The 23,855-nt window shown below is 40.4% G+C and overlaps 2 protein-coding genes across 5 annotated transcripts in view; both read left to right on the forward strand.

Annotated features, from left to right (window-relative positions):
- Window positions 1-3,291, forward strand: part of LOC109951772 (zinc transporter ZIP12) — an 11,594-nt gene extending 8,303 nt beyond the window's left edge. For both annotated transcript variants that reach the window (XM_020586449.1, XM_020586450.1), the window contains exons 8-13: window positions 640-795; window positions 894-974; window positions 1,954-2,026; window positions 2,161-2,319; window positions 2,396-2,583; window positions 2,737-3,291. In XM_020586449.1, coding sequence (XP_020442105.1) covers window positions 640-795; window positions 894-974; window positions 1,954-2,026; window positions 2,161-2,319; window positions 2,396-2,583; window positions 2,737-2,865 — 786 coding nt within the window. In that variant the 3' untranslated portion in view covers window positions 2,866-3,291. The remainder of the gene's footprint in view (window positions 1-639; window positions 796-893; window positions 975-1,953; window positions 2,027-2,160; window positions 2,320-2,395; window positions 2,584-2,736) is intronic.
- Window positions 3,292-5,983: 2,692 nt separating this feature from the next.
- The window catches only part of cacnb2a (calcium channel, voltage-dependent, beta 2a), a 50,184-nt gene continuing 32,312 nt past the window's right edge, over window positions 5,984-23,855 (forward strand). For 2 of the 3 annotated variants that reach the window (XM_020586414.1, XM_020586416.1), the window contains exons 1-2: window positions 5,984-6,422; window positions 8,304-8,396. In XM_020586414.1, the coding sequence (XP_020442070.1) occupies window positions 6,339-6,422; window positions 8,304-8,396 (177 nt within the window). In that variant the 5' untranslated portion in view covers window positions 5,984-6,338. Of the gene's footprint in view, window positions 6,423-8,303; window positions 8,397-14,412; window positions 14,990-23,855 lie in introns of those variants that run through there. The other variant, XM_020586417.1, reaches the window with a different exon arrangement.

Raw genomic sequence — 23,855 nt, forward strand, 5'->3', positions numbered from 1 at the left:
GGCATCCAGTATGGTTTTCCGGCCTTGACCCTTACGCACAGAGATTGTTCCAGATTCTCTGAATCTTTGGATGATATTTGCACTGTAGATGATGATAACTTCACACTCTTTGCAATTCTTCTCTGAGAAACTCCTTTCTGATATTGCTGCACTATTTTTCGCCGCAGCATTGGTGGAATTGGTGATCCTCTGCCCATCTTGACGTCTGAGAGACACTGCCACTCTGAGAGGCTCTTTTTATACCCAATCATGTTGCCAAGTGACCTGATAAGATGCAAATTGGTCCTCCAGCTGTTCCTTATATGTACATTTAACTTTTCCGGCCTCTTATTGCTACCTGTCCCAACATTTTAGGAATGTGTAGCTCCCATGAAATTCAAGATGAGCCAATATTTGGCATGACATTTCAAAATATCTCACGTTCAACATTTGATATGTTATCTATATTCTATTCTGAATAAAATACTGGAATTTCAACCTTCCACATCATTGCATTATTTTTTTATTCACATTTTGTACAGTGTCCCAACTTTTTTGGAATCGGGTTTGTATAAGACCACTGCACCATTCATAGTAACAGACCATATACATGTGGAGTATGTGTGGAGTAAATGTCTTAATTCTTTGTCTCCTTCGAAGATCCTTGGCCTCCATGATGACACCCACAGTCATGACGATGAGCATTACCCTGAAGGAAAGGAGTATCTGTGGAAGATTGTGGGGATGATCGCTGGGATCTATAGCTTTTTCCTTATTGAGAGAATGTTCTTCTTTTTTGTTCCTTCTTATGGCCATGTGAGAATTTCATTTTTGTAACTTTTGTCAGTTAAAATTACAGGAAAGGGGACTGTCTGTTATGAGCAAGGCTGTGGCTGATTTTCTTTTGTCTGTAGGGTCACTCCAGTCACCTTCCCTTAGAGCTCAGCCGCAATGGTGAGTCACAGAGGGGCAAGTCCATCTCCACCATACAGCTGGTGAGTTTGTTTTTAAATGTGTTCTTGGCAGAAAAACCTGATTCTTGTTATTATCTTTATTTTTTTATAAACCAGTCCTCTTCATTAACTGCTTAGAACAGGAAGAAAAAGAACCAAAAATTAATACAAGATGTTATGTTTTTACTTCAGCAGTTCCCAACCTTCTTATTCTGATGTACCATCCCAGTCTTAACAGACCAAGTACCGCTTCATCGGCCCCACCTTTCATGTTCCAGATATATGTAAACACCACTTGTCACCATTAACTGAACACTACAAGGCTTATGAAGGCATCTTACAGGATAATGTCAGGGTGGCTGTCCAGCAGTTGAAGCTCCCAAACAAACGAGATCCCAAATATTGAAAATCTACTACAGAATGAATTCAAACAGAGAAAGTGGCCCAGTCAGATCCAAGACCTTAACCTGACAGAGATTCTGTAAAATGACCTAAAGACAGTTGCTCACTCCAGACATCCTTAGAATATGTCTGAGCTGAAGCTGTTCTATAAAGAAGAACGGCCCAAAATTCCTCCTGAACATTGTGTAGTTCAGCTGGAAATGCTTGTTTGAGGTTATTGCTGCTAAAAGAGGTTATTAATTTCAAGGATTAAACTTTTTCTAGCCACTGCATACTGAAAACAATGCAGCTCTTGTAGAGACTAATCCATGCACTGATTAAATGTCTTGTTCGCTGTGCTGTAGCACTGGGCAGTTTTTGAAGGTATTATGTTTCATTCACTCCCACACTATTCCTCCACAGTACTGTGGTGCTAGAGGGCACATTGGCCCAAATCTAATCACACCCCCATCCTAACAAACAATCACTGAGCTGATAAACTGTAGAACAATATGAATTCGCTGAGTTAATTTTTTAAAGTCCTGAATCACTGGGTATGCTTCATTAATGCTTCACGCTCATGTTGGATCTTAAGAAACCTCCAAACTTTGTGCTGTAAATACTTATCTTTATGCTGCAGGGACCAGTTGATGACTTGGAGTGTACAGAAATATCTCCTGAGCACGTAGCCAAAAGAGGCCCCTCACATCAGAGTAAGCTCCTTCAGTTTGAGCTGCACAACACAAATGAATGTGATGTACCTTGTAATTAGTCGCCTGGCATGACAGAGCAATTAGCACAGTCTGAGGATGAGCTTTAACGGCACAGACTCTCTTTGTATTCCCAGGACAAGGGGTTCCTCTGCTGGCTGTAATGGTAATCGTGGGAGACAGCCTTCATAACTTTGCAGATGGCTTGGTTGTTGGGGCAGCCTTCTCCTCTTCAACTGAGGCTGGCATGGCGACCACCCTAGCTATCCTGTGTCATGAGATCCCACATGAGATGGGTGAGTGTTTGATTTTTGGCTAAGACTGGGAAACTCATGACTGACTGACTTATCTTTTCTGGTTTTTGTCTCAAAGGGGACTTTGCAGTGTTGCTCAGCTCTGGACTCTCAGTGAGGACCGCTGTGCTAATGAACTTCCTCAGTGCTCTGACAGCCTTCATGGGGCTCTACATTGGCCTGTTTGTTTCCTCAGAGACAGAAGTTCAACAGTGGATCTTTGCTGTCACTGCTGGCATTTTCCTCTACTTGTCACTGGTAGAAATGGTAAGGCAGCCTCACTGGAGGCTGGTGAACAAATCTGAGTGTCAGACTAACACATTATTGGTTTTGGTCTTTTTACTTGTCATTTCTTGCCAGGTATTTTAGTCAAACTGCTGAGGGCTTTGTTTTCACTCCTCTTTTCTTTCTCCTTTTCAGCTTCCAGAGATGAGTCGAGTGAAGACCGACAGACCATGTCTCATGTTTTTCCTGCAGAACCTTGGCCTGTTGATGGGCTGGGCCTGCCTTCTGCTCCTCGCACTCTTTGAACATCAACTGAAATTCTAAACATGCACGTGCATATGTCTGTTCAAGTGTACTTAGACAGTATCTACTGATTTTTAGTGTTTTAAATTTTCATCGTCTAGTTCATTATTATCTTCCGTGCACAATTCTTCACACTTGCAGCTGTTAGCGTGAGCAACTGGGACGTTTAATCAAGTCATCTTTGGTCAACAATTGACTGTTTGATGATGTTATAGTCTTAATACTGGATTATAAATATGTTATAAGTGTATGAATCTTTTTTTATACATGATGATTTATTTTTGTACATTAGGTATTATGGGTAGCTCTATCTGGACCCTACATGTCTCTTATTACCTTACCTTAGAGAGCATGAACAACACAACTGTGCTTTCTGTTAATCAATAAAATACTCTTGTTGCCTCAGACAATCAAATTATTTGATTTCGAACTCATTTCTCACCAGCAAAATAAAGTGTTGTAAATTACTTATTTTGTTTGTATATATTTTTTGCCACTGTCCTAATCCCAGTTTTGGTCATGTGGCCCCCGCTCTACCCTTGAAACACAGACTCACTCACACACACATACACTTTCACACAGACAAGCACATACTTTGATTAGTCCCCCTCAGTATTGTTTGCTTCCTCTGTTCCATACAAGGGTGTGTTGTGCTCACCATCACCTTTGCGCTCTAAGCAACCTCGCCGCCTCTCACAACCTGTGCCTGGCATTAGGACGGCTAGCCTCCTTTCAAAGTCGATGTACCCTTTTATTTCAAGGAAACTTATATATTCTTAACAAGTACAGCATTAAATTATTTACATTAGTGCCTGCCAGGAAACCTAGGAGAGAAATTATTAGGAAATTACAGACCTATAATAGACCAACCTGGAAAAGCTTATTGGCTTAGACTTTTAGACTTAGCTCTAAAATGCATTTATTTCTGAAGCCCTGTTTTCAGAGATGCTGCTTTCTTTCTGCTTCTCATCTCAGAGGCATTGCTGTTTGTTTTTGAGACCTCTCTGTGATCCAATATCAGGGCACTTCCACCCACCTGAGCCACTTGTTCTCCTCATCCACCAACCTGGATGACTAATGATTGCTGTAAAACTGTGCATCAATCTGCCCACACAGCAAAAACACACTCTTTACTGTGGGCCTGCAGAAGGAGGTGGAAGAAGAACAGATTATGATCATTTTTTTGTACATACAACTGGATTTACAATAATGAAAAGATGAGTTGGTGAGGATTCTATCCTCTCTCTTTAATCAGTTTACAGTGATTAAATTCCAATGTTCTCAGCATCAACATATTTTTGTTAAATCTGAGGAAACAGATGTCAAGCACTTGCTTTGTTTGTGCTGGGGATTAGTTTCATTGCACAGTTTGTGTTGTGATTACTGTATGTTCAATTATCTTTCTAAACTTACTATCAAAGTGCAAAGGCAGTTGTATAGACAGTGTCACGGGATTATTTGCTATCAGAGTAGAAAAAGCTGACACCATTCATTGTGACTTCCCGTGTATTGTTCACACAATAGCCGGAAATCCATAGCATTTTCTCTTATTTTAGCAATTCTTGTTATGCTGAAAATGCCAACACCTATGGAATTTACAGGAAGGTTTTGTGTGTAAATCTGATCTTTTGCATCAAAGAGGGGTTTTTGGTATGTGTGCATTTTTTCAAGGCAACTGTGTCCAGGATGGAGGAAGGAAAGACTGTTTAACTGGGGTATGCTGGTGCTCAGCAGAGATCTGTCAAAACAAGAGTTCATCTCCAGGGTCATCAGGGCAGCACAGCACACAGAAACAGTGGGAAAAGCTAAGAGAGAAAGACACAAAACAGGAAATATAAAAGTGTTTTCCCCTTGATTTGACAGAATCTGGCTGAAAATAACCCTTTGCACCTGCTTTTGTTGTCACACAAAACTACATTATAATTAACAGTAGTGAAATTTTCATTTTCATGTTTGTGTTTACCACTTTTGAAACTGTCACTACTTCAAACTCAGCTAAAATATGAGAAAAATTTCACAAATGCCTATAAAAACACATGATTTCCTTTTGTAATAATCACTTAAAATATTAGGCTTGTGAAAACACTGTTCTATTTATACTGACAAATATAAGATAAAATCATAATATTGATGTACCTGTAAATCACAAGGTATAAATAATTCCAGCACCCTATGACACTTGTTAGGATAAGCCCTATAGATAATGGATGGAAAACATGCTCAGTATTTTATGACACATAAAATCAGTGAATTTCGCCTTTAAAATACAAAAGCACATGAAACCACTAGAGGGCAATAATGAACAACACTTCAGATCTATATCTAGTAAAGATTAGTCTTATTTCTTTCACTTCTTTAGCAGTGTGTCGCTTGAATGGTCTCATTTGACTGGACCAGCCACATGCAGGACTGTACAGGACTGCTGTAAAAATTCAAGTCACACAGAGAATGAATGACTAAGTAGATGCAGTGTTTGTCCTTTACCTGACTCACCTGAATATATAAACAGCTAATACATTGTCTTAGCAAATGTCTCACTTAAACCTAGAGCTGTGAAGATTCGCTGCCCTTCTCTGTTTTATATGATTATCAGTAGCAATCCTTGTGTTGATGGCTGTTGGTCAGACAAAACTAGATGTCTGAAAATGTCACCTTTGGTTCTGCTGGGAATCAGACTGTACATGGATTTTCTTGGCATTTCTTGGTGGCAAATGTTAAAGTGAAGTATTGTGAAAAGAAAACTCTCATACATCAATAGGCTATTAGTACTGGCCTCAAAAACCCTGTAGGCTACAGTGTTAAGGTTAGTCAGTGTTAAATGTACTTTTCACCCAGTACAGATTATTGTTACTGAAACTCATTTGGGTTCAGGGGTATAGGCTATGCTTTGGCAACAAAACAAACAAACAAACAAACAAAAATAGCTGTAAAATGTTACATAATGGAATAAAACTGCAGTTAACCACTTTCTTGAAACAATTAAGGCACATACAATGCTAAAATGGATAAATTAAGTGGTCCAGATTTTAACCCATGTGTCCAGTTTAAGATTTGATAACTACACGTTGTTTTGAGGGAGGTTTTAAGCTTTAAAGCTGTTATTCATTCTCTTCTTTCTGCTATGATAAGGCAGAGGTGTTGGTGTTGGATGAGGGCGCATGGCACAGCTCTCAGCCAGTGTGGGAAGGAGGGCACTGATGAGGAGGCTGAGGCTCTGATGCTGAAGGCTATAACATCCGAGAAATCAAATCCTCCACATCGTCCTCTGAACTGGAGGAAAACAGCTTCACCACCCTCTTCCGCACAAGCTCCCGTCTCAAACTTGAAGATTGGCGCTGCCAGTACAGCTGCGCGTCGTTTCTATCAGTCTTTAATTCGTTAAGATGAACCGGCAAATGTGTAAAAATGCGCTTTATCTGTTTTCAAGAGTACAGCTGGGACATCTGTCCAAGCCGACCGGTTTTGTTGAGTAGTTCTTTTTGTCAGATAGTGTAATGGTCGTTAATAATACCGCCAAAACAGGAGCGGCAACACCTCTGGACAAACACATGGACTCACTGGAACACTCGATGTTAAAAGTAAGTTGATCTGGTCTAAATGACACCGACATTTGCATTGAACTTCCTGTTACTGCGCTGAAAGTTGGCGGGCCAAGCAGCAGGTCAACTGTAACTCACCTGCCCACGTCGCCCATTGGTGGCACTAACTAATTGATGATTTGATGACGTGGTCAGCCCCGAGGACTGGAGCTCGTGGGTTCGGGGTTTGAACTTCTCACGCCCGATTTTAATTTTAGAAATGTCACCATAGTTGTCTTTGAATGTTACTCTGAGGTAAGACGACATTTTTACCAGGTTTTAGCCACAGTCAAATGTTGTAAGACTCGGTCAAGTGTCAGAAAGGTTTTGACCTGACTTTTCCTGGTGGCAAGTGAAATTTCTCAGGACCACGTGAAACCGCCCGTTTTAGACTAGTAAGAAGTTAGACTATTGCCGTCTGCTTTTACACAAGTGTAAAAGTAGTAATGGCACAATACACAAATGTCAAAAACTAATAATAATTAGCCTATATCCTAGGTTAAAAATTATTAAAATATAGTGTGACATAGTTTATTGGCTGGCGTTAGTTTAAATATTTTATTGTTGAGTAACAGCTCTGAAAAAAGTACAATTTGCAAAGTGACATTTTAGAGCTGTCACATAAATGAAATGGTGCAAAAGTAGGCTACAATAGTTCCTTCTAAAATGTGAAGTAGCATAACATGAAAACGATTACATGACAAAACACTTAAATTGTATTTTATTATAAATAAATGTGCTTATTTATATTTTACAGGTAAAATATCACAGTGGATTATAGGCTGTTATCTTTCTTGTGTTAAGTCTATATGTTTTTTGAAGGTTAGTTAGACTTTATCCAGTTCCTTCTTGACCAGTTCCTTAGAAACTGTCAGAACAGCTCTCACTCTGTTTCTTTTATATGTATAATTAATATCGGGTAAGGGGTTGGAATAAGAGGCACATTTGCTATAGATTCATGTTTTTCAGTTGCTATGAGCAGCACATGCTGTGCGACTACTTGAGCTGAGTGCATTACTTTTCCAGCCCCTCATCATATCAACTTGCATGTTAGAGAGCTCCCACATAATTAACATCATTTTATGACACCTGTCATAATATTCCACTTCACATAAAACACTGAACTCTCTACTTAACTAATTGAACTAACCCTGGGGCTGTATTTCTACTTAAATAGCACCATATTTTTCTAATCTGTTTTTGACAATATTCTCACATGCAAGTATGGATTACTGAACAAGCCTACCGCAGAACTTAGGTAAAAGGCTACACATAAAACTACCAGAAATTGACTCAAAATGACAACACAGAGTTACAAAAATACTTCAAAATTGCTCACAATTAATAGTTTTTCCTGAATGATTTAAAATATCACTTTCTAATCTATCAATTGACTAATCATTGCAGCTGTAAACAGTTTGAGTATTTTTTTTTTATATGAAAATGCCGAATATTTTCCATCTACAGCTTTTTCAATATGAGGATTTGCTGCCTTTACAGTTGTATGTCAAAATAACCTATATATTTTGTTTGTTTTACTGTTGGTACAACAAAGCAAGGGCTGAACTCTTGCACAGCTCTTTTCACCATTTTATTTCCCCAACAATCAAGTAAATAATTTAGTAAATGAATCAAAATGAAAATAATCATTGCAGACCTGCTCAGACTGCTGAAGCCACATATTAGCTTTGGCTTTACCTTTGAATGTATTTTCATTCAGAAGGGGGACTAAGGATTTTGTAGTGGTTTCTTGACGGCTGTATGAATGTGAGGAAAAATTACAGCCACCAAAAACTTCTTCTTGTGAATATGATATTAATATAGGCCTGGAATGATGTGAACCCCTAATAACTTCACTCTTTTCTTTTCTGCGCTTTAAAGTCTCAAAGCAAAGGCGCTAGAAGAAAAGGTCAGTTTAAAGGTTCGGATGGCAGCACCTCCTCTGACACCACAACAAACAGCCTTGTTCGCCAGGTAAGGATGACAGTTCACTTTTAGTAAACAATGGGACTCCCCCATGGACAATTGTTACATGTCCTTCCCAATTCATGGTTGTCTCTTTACTATCAGCTGTCTGATATATATATATATATATAATCTTGAAAATGCAAATGGTGTCAGTTTGTGGCCCATGCGTTGTTTTTGTCAAAGTCCAAGGAAGGATGCATTTGATCATATTGCGACCGTACAAGAACACAATGAAGAATAATTACATTTCCTGGCTACAGTTCCATCATTTAGGAATGTAACACTTGTGTGTGTGTGTCTGTGTGTAAATACATGACAGTAAATGCAGTCTGGCATAAGGGCCCAGCCTCAGTCATCATCATCCATCAGGGGTGAGATGTGCATTGCACTGAAAGCTGTCTGTAAACACTGCTGGGTACAGTATGTTAAGTGGAAGCCTCTTCTCCGAGTTGCAATTTCAATGTGCAGTGACACAGTGGCTTGTTATAAAGCAGATCGTGCAAGGTACACACTCAACATGTCTGGTCTTTGTTGAGCGGACCCTTGCAAAGGGACAGGATGGGCCTGGTTAAGGATGCGCGCCCCTGCCTACATGTTTCTGCCTTTTTAGGAGGAGGCACACATCTCCTCTTGTTTGGCACGACTGCGGCAGAACAACGGAAAGCTGGAGGAGATCAGAGCAAACCGGCACCTCTTGGTCTGCTGTCTGCTTCGTTTCAGCAGTATTTCAGAGTAAGCTGCTATCACTAGTATTAGAGCACAACAGGAGCTACTTAGTGAGAAATTGCCTGATTTTTACTGCTACCCTTGGGAACCCGTGCCCATTCCCACAGTCCTGTCCCCAAATGAGGATTTCCCCTCCAGCCTGAGTCATCACAGACGAACTCAATTAGTCTGAGAGAGAGAGTGTAGGCCTGTATGTGCAATGTGAAACAACCTTCAGAAATAAGAGCCAATTCAAGTAAGAAGCAGAGGGATGTGAGGAGGGTGTAGCAGTAATATTTCAGTGTCAGTGAGGCACTCGCGTGCCAAACAGAAATATCTTCTTTTAGATATTTGCCACAAGAGGGCCCCTCAAATAGCAGAGCTTCCAGTAACTTCTCCTCCTCTGTTTGGCTAATAATGTAAATACATTTTTTTCAATTGTGTAATCATAACAGCAGTTTTATTCTGACCTTATTTTCCACTTCCTTGTGCTTAATCATACTGTGCCTATTTTCACTTTTCACAAAAGAATCAGGGTGTAGTATTTGAGCTGGTAAAGTCACACCATCCCAGGAGAAAATGCACGTATCCTTAGCTCAACAAGTAGTCGTTTGATTTTAATGTTTTCTCAGTATTTCTTATTTCACTATCATCAACATTCAAAGCTGCTGTTAGTGTTTGCATGGGTTCAGGATTTTTAAATGATCTTCTATATATTTTATTTTGCTCTACCACCTGCTTTTGTGCCTCACTGTACTTTCATTCCTGTAGGTGTACCTATAGCACAATCGCCTCAGGCCAGCCGAGGCGATTGTGCTATCGATCCACTGTGACCCTGAGCTTCATAAATGTGACTTTCCAGTAATTGCATACAAACGGCTCCTAAAAGACAGAATTTCTCATGCTTCGGTAGAAAGAGAGCGCAGAGGGCAGACAGAGAGTAGGTTGAGTGCAAAACGATGAGGGATGTTCCCTGTGGTCATGACCTGATGCCTAGGGGAATGTGGAGGAGGCTGGGAAGGGTAGACGTTCGTGCTGCTTAGCCGTGGGAGTAGCAAGGTCACCATTTAAGTGGAGCTGAGCTCTCCTTTGAGGAGGAAGAAGGGCATAACTGTCAGATATTTGTTAGCAAACAGCTTTAGGTGCGTGTTTTATATTTATTTATGTCGGGGTAGTCTAGATTTGAACTGTACACACAGAAATGGTCTCACTCGTGGCACATCAATGTGTACTGTTTGGTGCAGCATGACTGCTTATAAATAGTACATGATAATGATATACTTCATTGTTTGAGGAACCTGCATGATTTTTTTTTTTTTTTTTTATTTTTTTTTTTTACAGTTTTTTTACATTTCTCATTAGGCTGAAAAACATTTTTCAGCATATGACAGTGGACAGGTGTGTTTGTCCACCTCATGCTTAGTTAAAGGAATAGTACAACATTTTGGGAGACAACCCCTAATGAGATGTATTTACAGTAAGTTTAGTTTTCAAAACTATCAAAGGAATTATTTGGTGTTTTAGGAAACTGTGTTAGTGATTCTCTTATTTGTACTCTAAACATGAAGTGACCGCCAACAGCCAGGTAAGGTGCATTTCCACCAGAAAGTCCCTGGTACTTTTTATTCCCAGGAACTAAAGTTCAAGCTCTATCCCTGGGGTAAAAGCCCCTCAAGCAAATTGTGATTTGCATTTCCCCAGAAGGGCCGAAATCCAGGGAGGATTTAACAGAGTAGCCTAACTGACGTTAAAGCATGTCCTTGACAGCAGTGTTTTAGAATACCGCATATTAAATGCTCACTGTGGTTAAGGACAGACTGCAGGCAAAGCTGAAATTTCACTTTTCTGCAAGTTTATGCTCCTTTGACAGGTGTATTTTTTTATTTATTTATTTTATTCACTGAGATTTTTTTGAACATACTGTTTCACTTCAGCCGATTAAATGTTCTTCTGTCTTGTCTGGTGCATTCATTGTGGGGAGGACCTGAGCTCCACCCTTGGGTCAAACACCAGGAGAAACAGTATTCTCCGTGCCACTCACTCGTCTTTTTGTGTAGGCCTACTGATAAAATGCTCCTTACAAACTGAGAACCAAAGGAACTTGGAGTCAGATGCATCAGTGTGCCCAAATAATTTTTCACATTGGCGTGCTGTAGAGCCACGTATTTAACCGGTCAGTGACATTCAGCACTGAAGAAGGCTGTGCCCTATTAGTTATTGGACCTTCAGTACTACCCCCCACCTAGGTACTATTAAGAACTATGCCTCTGAACTAAATTGGTTCCTCTGGTGGAAATGCAGGTAGTGTGCACAGTCAGCGTTTTGTTTTGTTTTTGGGCTGAAACTCACCAAACACAGTGTTATGCTTTCTTGATACACTGGAAACTGAGAACTCCCCATAGGTGCAAATATGGGTGGCTGTTCATCTGTAGACTGGCACTGTGCTTCTTTCTAATGCATCCTGGGCAATGATCCAGCTCCTTGTGACCCTGAATAATAATAAACTTTCTTTATATAGCACTTGTCTAAAAACAGAGTTAACAAAGTGTTCTACAGAATGACAAACTTGGAGCTTAGAACAAACAGGATTAAACACGAGTTGAAAGATTGCCTAAAAGTAAGTCTTAAGTAGTGAATTAAAGATTTAATGTTCATGCCTAATTTCTTCTGTCAGGCTATTCCAAAAGGGGATCTTAAATGAAAAATGTCTGATCACCTTTTACCTTGGTTTTAGGCTGTCTGCTTAGCTGCTCCTTGGCCTGCCCTCTGGTTCTTGTACAGACATTAGACCTCATCTCAGGCACCAAACCTTGAAGTCATATTTGCAATGGACAACACAGTATTCATTTGAAGCAACTTTTGACACTTTTAATAATTCTACTTATATTTTTGTCAACAAATCTCATGAAAAGACAAAAACCGACGATGTGTTGGTCTGTCTTAATACTTTCCAGCCCTGTCTGTGACACTTTCCAATTCCATTCATTTCTACTGAAGACCAACCAAGATTTGACTTGGTTGTGAATATAATCTTTCATTTGTTATAAACCAGCTGGGCTCTGTAGTTTTTAGAAAACTCAAATGGTTGTAAATAGTATAATTGTTCGGGATCGTTTTCATCAGTACACATTTGGCACTCTAGTTTTTTTTTAAGATTGACAATCCTTAAGGTGAAGGATTTAAGGTGCTCAGGGGAGGATAACTTGAATGAGACTTCTGCTGTACTTGAAACAATATAGTAGCAGTGAGGACTTGACATATAGTAGTTCAAACTGTGATTTGCATAAATCACAGAACAGTATATCATAATTAACCTCCTGCTGCTTCTCTCGATCATTCTGGTACTGCAAATGCTTGTATCAGACTTTCCACTTCCCTTCCTTATGACCCACCTCCTGTTTCTTTCACCTCTATCTCTATATAACAGAATCTCACTGCGGCGGCTTTTCCTTTGGTCCCTCCGTGTCTGTCATTAATGCAGATTTTAGATGAGAGGAAAGGTTCTGGTGAGAAAAGGCTGTCTGGGAGGATGTGGTGAGAGCAGGAAACCCTTTTTCACTCACTCACTGATTGCTAGCATTTTTCCTTTTCATCATCATCTAGATTATTTTTCTCAACTTAATGGGGTGACAATCAGAACTAGCTCTGGTAGCTATCAGATCTGGCAGAATTTGTCTGTAACATTTACCAGTGACATACAGTTTTGTAATGGTATGGAGTAGCTCTTGCTGGGAAATCTCAGAAAGGTACAACATTAACCCTGCAGGCCTTCGTTTCGAAGGATCATATGTCATAGTTTTCCAGCAGTAGATATTTCTGGAGAGCCACATGTAGTTGCTAGCATCATAATGCAGCAATGATGCCTTGGGTTAAAGACTGCAATTGTTTGAAAATGTGCAAAAAAGAAAGGCAGCTGTGAAACACTAGTACAGTTCAGTCAGCATCACAGTGGCACCAGGCTGCCAACTAGTGGCAAAACAAATGAATGCAGACATTTATATCTATTATGCAGACAATATTGTTACCTGGTGTAACATAAAATTTTTTTAGGGCTCTCCAACTTCCAACATTTGACATTCTTTAGTAAAGCCAAACAGGGCGTATTAAACAAGCAAGCACAAAATGAGAAAAAGCACACTAAAGGTGAACTAAAGGTTTTGCATAAAGGCACTTCAGCAGAGCCTGTCTTGCATTTACAATGACCTCAGTCCAGGTTTCTCAACCTCCACACTCAGCTCACCCTGCTGTGTTACAGCAAAGGCTCAATTAACGTGACATTTATGTTGATGTACTACCCCCCTCGGGCAGAAGGTCAATGTTTTCTGCTCCTGTTATGAGCTTCCAAGGTTTTTTACATTTGATGTTTTATTTATTCGTTTATATTTTTTAAAGTTATATGTTTTGGGGGGTTATGCATTTATTTTTCATTATTTTGTGGGGTAAGTTGGTTGTGGAGGGGCGGACAGGCAAGAGGGTAGACAGAGGAGCATAACTAACCATTAATTGTAACAGATGTTTGTTGTTAATATGGATAAAAGGAGTCATCTAAAAACAGTCTTAATGTTCAAGTGTTGCAAGAAAGCTATTTCAAAGCCATAGGGCTTTGTTAAATTATTGAATTTCACTGATTAACTGCCCTTGTTGGCAGAAGAGATGCAAAAAATACAGTCATGCTTTGTACATAAATATGACCTCTGTAACTCCCCACCTTTAGTGTACCCTTCACTGAATGCTGAGACATGGAGAGAATATGTGCATTTCTGGCTGACACAGCAGTCACAATGCAGTAGTGAGGCTGTGTGTCAGTCTGGACCCAATCACCTGAACACAGTGGGTAAGGTCAAGAGTGGAGAGGAAGTGTGTGACGGGAAGGAGGAGAGAAACAATCATGCCAGCCCTGCATTCACACTCAGCACTCTGGCATCACTGAACTGTGTGAACATCTTCTCCCTGCACCACAGGAGGAGTTGTGATGCTGCTCTACTCTCTGCATGAGACACACACATACTCTTGCTGTTAACATGAAGCACAGTGTTGTCTCTTCAGCAACCAGTAGCGATCTCAGCCTCTGTCCTAATCACTCACTGCCAGAGTATGAAGGGTAGTCCAGGAAAATGAGTGAATCACGACAAAATAAGGAATAAAGGGGGAAAGATGAAGAAGCAGTCAAAAATTTGGAGGAAGGCACAAAGTCAAGAATTAAACCAGAATATGTGTGTCAAGCAGACTAAATCCTGGAGAGAGACAAAGTAGGGAGTATAGGGGCGGTGCCTGACATTAGAAAGCAAGGGACAGCAGTCAGTAAAGGACACTCAGAACTCCACCTCCTCTGCATGCTGAGAAGAAAGTTGTGTGTGATGATGAGTGCATCTAAATCCACTAGCAGCTGAACTAGTGTGCCAGCCTTAAACTGTGTCTGCCACAGCACAGCAGCACTGCAGAGGATTTGGCAGCCCAGAGGATCTGTCGGAGTCGTTACACATTTTAAGGGGGAGTAAACAGCCAGATCAGTCGTGTATCTCGCTGTCAGCTGGTGGACATTGTTGCCTGAAGATGGGTAAAAGATGAGCTGAGGATGGGGATTATCAGACTTTGGCTTTCTGAATTCTAAGAGTTTCTGAGTCTGGAGGGATTGTTTGCACTGAAGCAGGAACCCAGTGGGGAAACGTCAGTACTCTCCACACCTTTCTGGATCTCCTGTGACCTCATCTTCACCTCTGCATCTTCTGGGGCCCTGCGCCCCTGCAGGCTGAGTGTGCAGGTATGGACCAAGGCTGAACGGATGCTGTTGCTTGACAGGGAGTCTGTGAGACGGCTGTCTGTTCCTCCCCGCCCTGGTCCCCTTCATGCCGTGCTGTGGGCTGGGCCATCGTCGGAGAGCACAACTTCCATATGTGAGTTTGTTGATTTAACACGGGGGTTAGAGGAGAGCATGTGTATGAGAGATTAAGCTAATGTGATTTATTATGATTATTTCATGATTGGATAGACTGAGTGAATTCATAGATGATTTCTGCAGATGTTTGCCTACATGTATGCGGTGAATAGTCAGTGGATGCCTGCCAGCTTTTTCCCTCAGTGCTGATCACTATTCCCTGCTACTGTAGCTCTCTATCCTGAACCGGTCCCAAATGCTGCAGGGTTACACTGAAATATTTTACTTGAACTGGCCTGACCATTCTCTGCAGAGCTCTGCTCTCCCCGTGGATGCCTCCAGCTACAATAAATCTTTTGTTTCATCTTTATTCTAGGGTTTGGACACAGTGTTGTAGTATTTTCAGATATTGTGAGTTCACACTGCAGCCACATGCTCGGTTGACAGCTCATTTGGACAAAGTGTTCTGAGCTCAGTGAGCCACACTAACCTTAGGTTGATTAAAACAGTCATATACCAGTATACAGAATGTCTGTATGTTCACTTGTGTGAGGGCATCCTAATGGTATGTGACATGACTTGGTATTATAAATTTTTTTTGTTAGATTTGTAGTCAACCCTGTGCATAGTTTGTGAACTGCTGCTCCAGTAAAGATTCTAAAAACTGAAAAACAGGAATATTGTATGGAAACGTGATCATGTCACGAGAAACCATCAGATTGCACAATGTAGCTAGTGCAGAACTAGGCTGCATGTGCATAAAGAAGTTTTGTTAGGAATTCGGACTGGACACCTTAATTTTTCCAATCTCATAAATATGAGCAAGCCCAGAGTGCTTTTAAACAGTTGATAACCTTGTAAATGAGATCACCAAATGTGAGGAATTTGCTGACTACTTCAGAAAAGGACAGCCCACATTAGGTCTAATATTTCTCAACAACACATAAGGGACACATTTCGCACACAAGGTACGGCCACACTGTACAGTTTCAACCTGGTTGATGCTGAAATACTCTGGCAATTATTAACAGACCTGAAGTCTTTCACATATGATCCTGATCCAACTAATTTGGAAAAAATGTTTTAGCATTCTAAAAGGTGGTGTTTTCAGGTCTAATACACACATTTGCCAGTGAACTACAGTATGAACAGCAGGCCACAGTCATCAGCTAAAAACAACATGATCATTACGAGTTAACTAGAATCACCTGTTAAAACACGGATGGTTATGTTATCTATTATGTCATACTGAGGCCCGCAAGTAATACACCAGTTGTGTCCTCTAAACGGAGCCAAAAGAAAGCTGATTTTTTTTGGCAAAGCCTTTTAAATGACCAGAACTTGTGGGCCCATTAATGATGTATTCTCTCTAGTAATGTGGCCTTAAAAAGATCCAGCTTCTGAACTGGGACAAAACTTTATCCCAGATATTGTAGGGAAGGAAAAATGCTAGTGGCCCTGTGCAAACAACTGTAATGATTTTGCACAGTCTGGCTTTGTGCGACATGCGCTGCGCTGCATTAGGCTGGATCAACATTTACTGCACAACTGAGTTTGCTTTAATTTAAGTGATGAGTGGATTAGTGAAGGACCAGCTGTTGGTAGTCTACACCGGACCACCTAAGCCCCACATGTAAGATGTTTGCATGAAAACAAACCATTCAGTGAGATGGAGTAACACTAGCAACATGTTTGTCTTTAATGACCACATTCAAAGTAAGCATGTTGAAATTGAGTACAGTTAATTCCATTCAATTTCAATTTCATGTTTATTTGTATAGGGCCAAATCACAACAAATGTCATCTCGGGACACTCTACAAAGTAAGGTCTAGATACCTAGCAGCATAACTAAGGGAAGGCTGAGGGTCACCTGATCCAGCCCTAACTATAAGCATTATCAAAAAGGAAAGTCTTAAGTCTATTCTTAAAGGTAGAGAGGGTGTCTGCCTCCCAAACTGAGACTGGGAACTGGTTCCGCAGGAGAGGACCTGCATAGCTAAAGGCTCTGCCTCCCATTCTACTTCTGTGGACTCTAGGAACCACAAGCAAACCTACACTTGGAAGTGTTTTGTTGGGATGCTAAGGTTCCTCACAGCAGTACTGGAGGCCAGAGCTATGTCATCTAGAGTACCTATATGGTTAGATAGCATATTTCTAAGGTTAAAATAATGTCTACCGTCAGTGCTGACCTTGAGAGGACTCCCGCTGCCGTGACACACTTTCTGTGACACTCCTCACATGTTTTCAATATGGAGCACCGATGTGCTGTTTTACGTCTGAAATGGGGTGGCATACAATTGCACTCTGGATGGAATGTGGAGCATGGAGACCGGCCGGATGGGACTTTGTCTGACAGACTAAGTAGCTGGTCCCAGACACTCCTCACGGAAACTCAGCTAATTGAAGCCAGCAGGCCCTACTCCGTTCTCCCTTTTGTTTTTTCGGCTTTCCTGTGTGCTGTGATGCAGTAGCAGGAGCATCTGTGAACTATGTTAACACAACAGAGAGTCAGCAGAGAGCTAATGAAAGACTCAGTGTTATCAGTAGTTGTCAATATTTTGTTCCAGTCATTTCAGTAGATAAGTGAAACCTTTAACCTGCTGGTGGTGCTAAAGTTACCATTTGATGAACACGAAATGGCAAATATTGGAGCATTACACAGAATACTGTAATTGTTCCCAGAACATACTGGGCCTTGTCTGCCAGTGGTGAGCTTATCTCCCGTGACAAAAGTGTAACCTGGTAGTTTTCCAGGCTTTGGGTTGAGTGATGAGTGTTGGGTTAGGGCAGAGCAGACAGGAGGAGCAGGGGTACCTCAGCCACAGCTGTGCAATTTTTCACATTTTCAGAGATTATGGAAATGCTCAGAAACTGAGTAGTTTGTAATTGCCCAGGGAGGCCCTTAGGAATGTCTCAGAATTAAGTGGATTTTTGCTGTTTTTATTCACTGGGACTGGAAAGAGTAATACCTACGTATCTGTGGAGGCCTATAGCTACACTTCAGCCTGGAAACACTGATGTCAGTGAGACTGTGCACTGATCCTGATTCTGTTACAATTGTGCTGCAGCAGTCTTGAATTTTAAAACTCTCACAGGTCTGGAAATGGTGAAGTCATGAAGGAAAGATGTGGCTCACACCCAACAAAATACACGGCAGGATATGGTAGGTGACTGATGAGGGTATTCCATTATGTAATGTCATGTCACAATGGATCATATACAGTGGGTATGGAAAGTATTCAGACCCCCCTTAAATTTTTATTGCAGCCATATGCTAAAATCATTTAAGTTCATTTTTTTCCTCATTAATGTACACACAGCACCCCATATTGACAGAAAAACACAGAATTTGTGACATTTTTGCAGATTTATTAAAAAATAAAAACTGAAATATCACATGGTCATAAGTAAAAACCTCCTGTCACAGACATAAGTATGGGAGCGAAGGTCAGACATCCTCCCATTTCTTCCTCCAGCACTTCATGAATGAAATCCCTCCCTGCTGAGCGGTGAGTCCCGGATATCGTTTAGATTAAGTCTGCAGTCCTCCATGTATTCTCACTTGTGTTTGTTTTATAATTGATTTATTCATCCACTTTTCTTTCAATAATAAACTATTTAATGTGCAATTCCTGTGAGTTCCTGTGATGAAAGATTCATACTGTCGATTTTTAGTTTTCACCTACACTTTAAAAGTCTTCATCTGAAAGCACTGGTTTGGTTGGCGCAGTAAAAACAACATTTTCCTGTCTGGTTTTCTAATATAAAATATGAAGAATATTTAATTTGACTGATGAGGGTCATTATTATAAAGATAGTGTTTTTGTTTGTTTGGTAAGTACATGTTAAGTACATCTTGTCAGTCAGAATGAAATATCCTGATGTAGAGTACTTTGAAAAGTGCACTCATATGTCATCATAAACCACATTATTATGATTTACCATTTAGATTCATTCTGAAGATGTTAGATATTACCAGGCATCTGAGGAAAAGTACAACCGGGTCATGTACAAACAAATGTTTTCTTTTTCACAGATTTGACACCACATAAAAAAGAAGACAGTTAAAAAAAGGGGAAGTGGCAAATTTACTGAATCTCAAAACTCAAAACTGCTTTGTGTGGTCACACAGCTTTCTCCTTCCCATTTTTATTCAACCACCAAACCTACAACTGCTTTTAAGAGAAGCACATTAAATCACATTTTTGACCATCTTTCCCACATTTTCACACCGACTCATCTATCTGGGTGAAACAGACCAAAATGCCACTGAAGCAAAATGACATGTTAAACATGACGACCAACGTTTACCATCCAACCTGACAGCACTGGAGAGGATCTGCAAGGAGGAATGGCAGAGTATCCCCAAATGCAGGTGTGAAAAACTTGTTGCATCATTCCCAAAAAGACTCATGGCTGTATTAGCTCAAAAGGGTGCTTCTACTAAATACTGAGCAAAGGGTCTGAATACTTATGACCATGTGATATTTCAGTTTTTCTTTTTTAATAAATCTGCAAAAATGTCAAATTCTGTGTTTTTCTGTCAATATGGGGTGCTGTGTGTACATTAATGAGGAAAAAAATGAACTTAAATGATTTTAGCATATGGCTGCAATATAACAAAAAGTGAAAAATTTAAGGGAGTTTGAATACTTTCCGTACCCACTGTATCACGACAGACTGTCTTTCTTCTGGTTTGTCTATATGAAAATGCCCGAGTTGATTCTAGCAAAAGGCCATATGTCATACTCCTCTCTCTCTCTCTGTCTTCCCTCATTTACTGCTTGTCTCTGACCTGTCATATTGTTCAATATCTGCAACATTAAGGTAGAAGAGTGCTATTTAAATCAACCCATTTACCATTTATACTAAAAAGCATGGCTTTAAAAATAAATATGCCTGTAGTGTCCACTGCTGTTGGTGGCACTGTGGTATTAATTTGTTGCATATGACAAATGAGTTTTAGTCTAAGGCTGACTTTAGTTCAGTTTGATGACTCCTCATACATACTTCGGCTCATCTTGTTCCTTATGTTTATTTTCCACTGTGTCTTTTATATGGTATATTGTGCACACTGCTCCTACAGAAGATCATTTTGCTATTGGAGAGACGAAGGAGCTGCTCAGCTCTAGCCCATTGTTCTGACACCAAAAACATCCAGGGCATCTAGGCCAAAGTGAGCATCACTTAAAACAGGAGCAGATGTTCTTTGAGGCCAGTTAACAGTGGTGAGATGCAGAAAACCTTGTGCACCAGAGGAGGCCTGCAAGTCCATGTAGATACTAGATCCAGTTAATTAGATGGCTTAGGAGCTCCATTAAGTCTTGTTTAAACTTGGACCCCCAGATTAGGTTGTGGTTGTCATTAGTGATTGAAATGAGCTGGTAATCAAATGAAAACAAAATAAAGATCGCAACTACAAATACGAACATGAGGCTCAGAGATCATTTTGTGAAGGGATAAAATTTAGAGCTGAACCAATTAGTGGATTGAATGGAAAATTTGTCAGCAGCTATTTTAATAAGTCTAACTTATGTTATCTATCATTCTCATGTTGCATTTTTCTTTGTTTCACAGACAAAACAATTTGAAGACATTGTGGAAATAATTAGCAGATTAATTTATCATAAAAATATAACAATTGATTGCAACCCTATTAAAATAATTTGAACATTTACATGTTTGAAATGATTGACTACTGTAAATATTAGCCTAATTATTGGCCACTGGAAGTAAATAACCTTATGTAGCATACCTGCTTAATACAAAGACAAAACCAAGATAATACACAGAGCAGAGTTAAACATTTTAAAATTAAAGGTATAATATGAGATTCTGAATAATAATAACTTCAAAAAAGTGAGTCTAAAATCTTGTACATTATGTTTAATGAGTTTTAAATATTGTCCTGGTTGTTTATATACAGTCAGTGGTCTTTTCTCCTGCTGATGATCCAGAGATCTGTAGCTGCTTTGTGGCTCAGTTCCACAGATGCTGCAGAGGTTGAGTAAGAGGAGAGAAGGTTAACATTTAGCAGCTGAATTGTTGCCAGAGAGAGTAGATTTATTTCTGGCTTAGAGAGCACTGACCCTTCTGACTATAAAGAGAAACGCAGAGACAGCCCTATGTTCACTGTCTGTCTGTTTTGTCTGTCATGGTACTCATCTTTTAGCAAAGCAGTGCCATGACAACAGATACCAGCCAGGCAAGAAGACATACCCCGGAGAGATGGAGAGAGGCAAGAGTGCAGGTTAGGTAAGGTGGAGAGGGATGAGAAAAAACAAAAACAGAGGGGAGGGGAGGGGAGTGAATGGGGTAGCCACCTAGTTTTTTTCTCTGATGTTCCCTGACTGTGACTGGCAAGTTAATGACCTGCCAGTCATTTGAGAGTCCTGTCTTCTCCTCCGGAGACTCAGTATATTCATCCTAATGTTTCTAAAAGCTCACCCTCGGAAGCTGGACACAGAGATCTGCTCTGCAATTGGGTGTGCGCTGTGGCTCAGAAGGGCGGGGTTAAACCTGCTGGGATGTTTCATATTCATACTCAGTGTGAATATATAATCAGTCCAGCAGGTCACTGTGCGCTGTCAGGAGTAAGAGAGTCAGAGTTTCCTGGGCATTTGTTTTGTGATCTTGCTTTGTGAAGGAGCCTGAAACTTTATCGTCCTTCTCTGCGTGGAGTGGTGGGCTGATCCTACTGACAGATGCTGGATTTAGTCAGAGCAGGCTTTTGGGGCTTGCAGGTTTGCAGGGCAGATGATGACCTATAGCTGAGCGTGACGTGCCCCCAGCCATCACCCCTGATCCTGGGCTGAAATCTGCTGAGGAGGGGGCCCCTCTCACGTCATTGCCAGCCTGCTCACGTTGCCATGATCAAACAAACCAAGAATAAAAATGTCTCCTGGGTAAGTGAGGTGTGTTGGTGAGTGGGAGTTTTTTCCTCTGCTGGACTGTTTGACTACTGTACTGACTCTTGCATGTGTGGGTTGTGACGTGAAAGCCATGTAACACTTTGCATCACTATTAATAGTGATGAGAGGTTCTGGTTTAACAGATTATGCAGAAACTATTTGAATATATTTGGTTTCGATGCTTTGATGGTATTTAGTGGCTATTCCAAAGAGAGGCTTAGAGATTTAAGCATTATATAACTGCAAGCTACTACATGCCCACCTAATGAAATCAGTCTGCCAACTGTTACAAAGAATATGATGTATGTTAAAATTACAGACAAAAGCAACTCAGTGCAGAATCTCCCAGAAAATGCATAGCTGTTTGTACTGTAGCAACAGTTTTAACAGTAGTACACCCTGTTTTTTCTATCTCAATGTCCCAGGTTTTTAAACTTTAAAATGACTTTGCGATTCTTTGACAGTGCAGGCGGATCCAGGGAGATTAGAGAGAGAGAGTGGCTTTGTGATGATGAAATCAGCTACTTGGGAAAAGGGGGGCTGGGCAGGGAGGAGAAGTGAAGATGTGATGGCATCATTGTTTACTAGTGAGTTCACCTTCTGTGTGTCTGGATTTGACACCACTGTCTTTCTGCCTCCTTTGCTCAGCCCCTTATGAACTCTCTTGGTGGAGTTACTGTATGTGAGGTGCTAATGAATGACTCTGTCACCTGAGGCTAAATTCTCCTCCATGTACACCATGCTCTTCTAACAACACTAACAAACTTTGCCTATTTGTCCACTATATTGAACATAAATAGAAATGTATTTATGTGTTTTCCTCTGGAGGGTAACACTGCTCCACTTTCCTTCAGTCCACCCATATGGTGCATATGTCAAGCTGCTGCAGGCCTCTGTCCTAATACTGAACCTGATCATCCCTGCACACACACAGCTGGGTGGTTGAGTACCTTAAAGCCTGATAAAACAACGACACATTGCTGCTTTACAGACTTAATTCGTGTGGCTTACTAGAATCAGCAGAAGTCTTAACAGCTTGTTGTGACTTCTTTATAGATTTATATTTAATTTTTGTCAGTGATATTTTATTTTGTTTCATTAGAAATCACTACAGAGTAAGATGAAAGATTTTGCAAGAAATTTGAGTTGAATATTTCAGACTGAAAATGAGCCACAAATTTAAGATTTTTATTCACATATACAACATTAACAATCATCTACAGACCAACCGTGTAGGTGTTTAGAGAGCATCATTTTGATGCTGTTAATGACTTGCCACTCAAAGGAACCTTACAGGATAATAAATGTGGAATAGACTAAGCTTTAACTTCAGCAGTGGTTGTTTGAGATTGTGCTGTGTCGAGGCCCTCAGTGAATATCCTACTGAAAACTTTAAAGTGCAACTTGCGAGTTAACAAGCCCAGTGAATCGGTGTGCAGGAAAATGATGTAGAAGGTAGACTGATTTAAGATTTATGCTGTCTGAAAAATACCGTCTTTTCTGATGCAGTTGCCCTGTGTAGTGCAGTGGATCTCAGGTATCTTTTTTTCCAATCCAGTAAGCCTAATGACTTTGAGGACCATATACATAATCACCAGGATAGGCGGTGCCAGGCGGATTAGGACTCCAGATGGTGCTGTTATTGTCGGTCTGTCTGTCTGCTGTGGGTGTACAGCTGCAGGAGGTCATATGTATTACTACAGCGGTCAGCTTTTGCCTCTGCAACACAACAGCTCAGCATCACACACTGTTTCTGGAGTTGTGAGATACAGTATTGTTCAAAATAATAGCAGTACAATGTGACTAACCAGAATAATCCAGGTTTTTAGTATTTTTTTTATTGCTACATGGCAAACAAGTTACCAGTAGGTGCAGTAGATTCTCAGAAAGCAAACAAGACCCAGCATTCATGATATGCACGCTCTTAAGGCTGTGCAATTGGGCAATTAGTTGAAAGGGGTGTGTTCAAAAAA

The sequence above is a fragment of the Monopterus albus genome, unplaced genomic scaffold (assembly GCF_001952655.1).
Source record: "Monopterus albus unplaced genomic scaffold, M_albus_1.0 scaffold405.1, whole genome shotgun sequence".
In the NCBI taxonomy this organism is placed as follows: domain Eukaryota; kingdom Metazoa; phylum Chordata; class Actinopteri; order Synbranchiformes; family Synbranchidae; genus Monopterus; species Monopterus albus.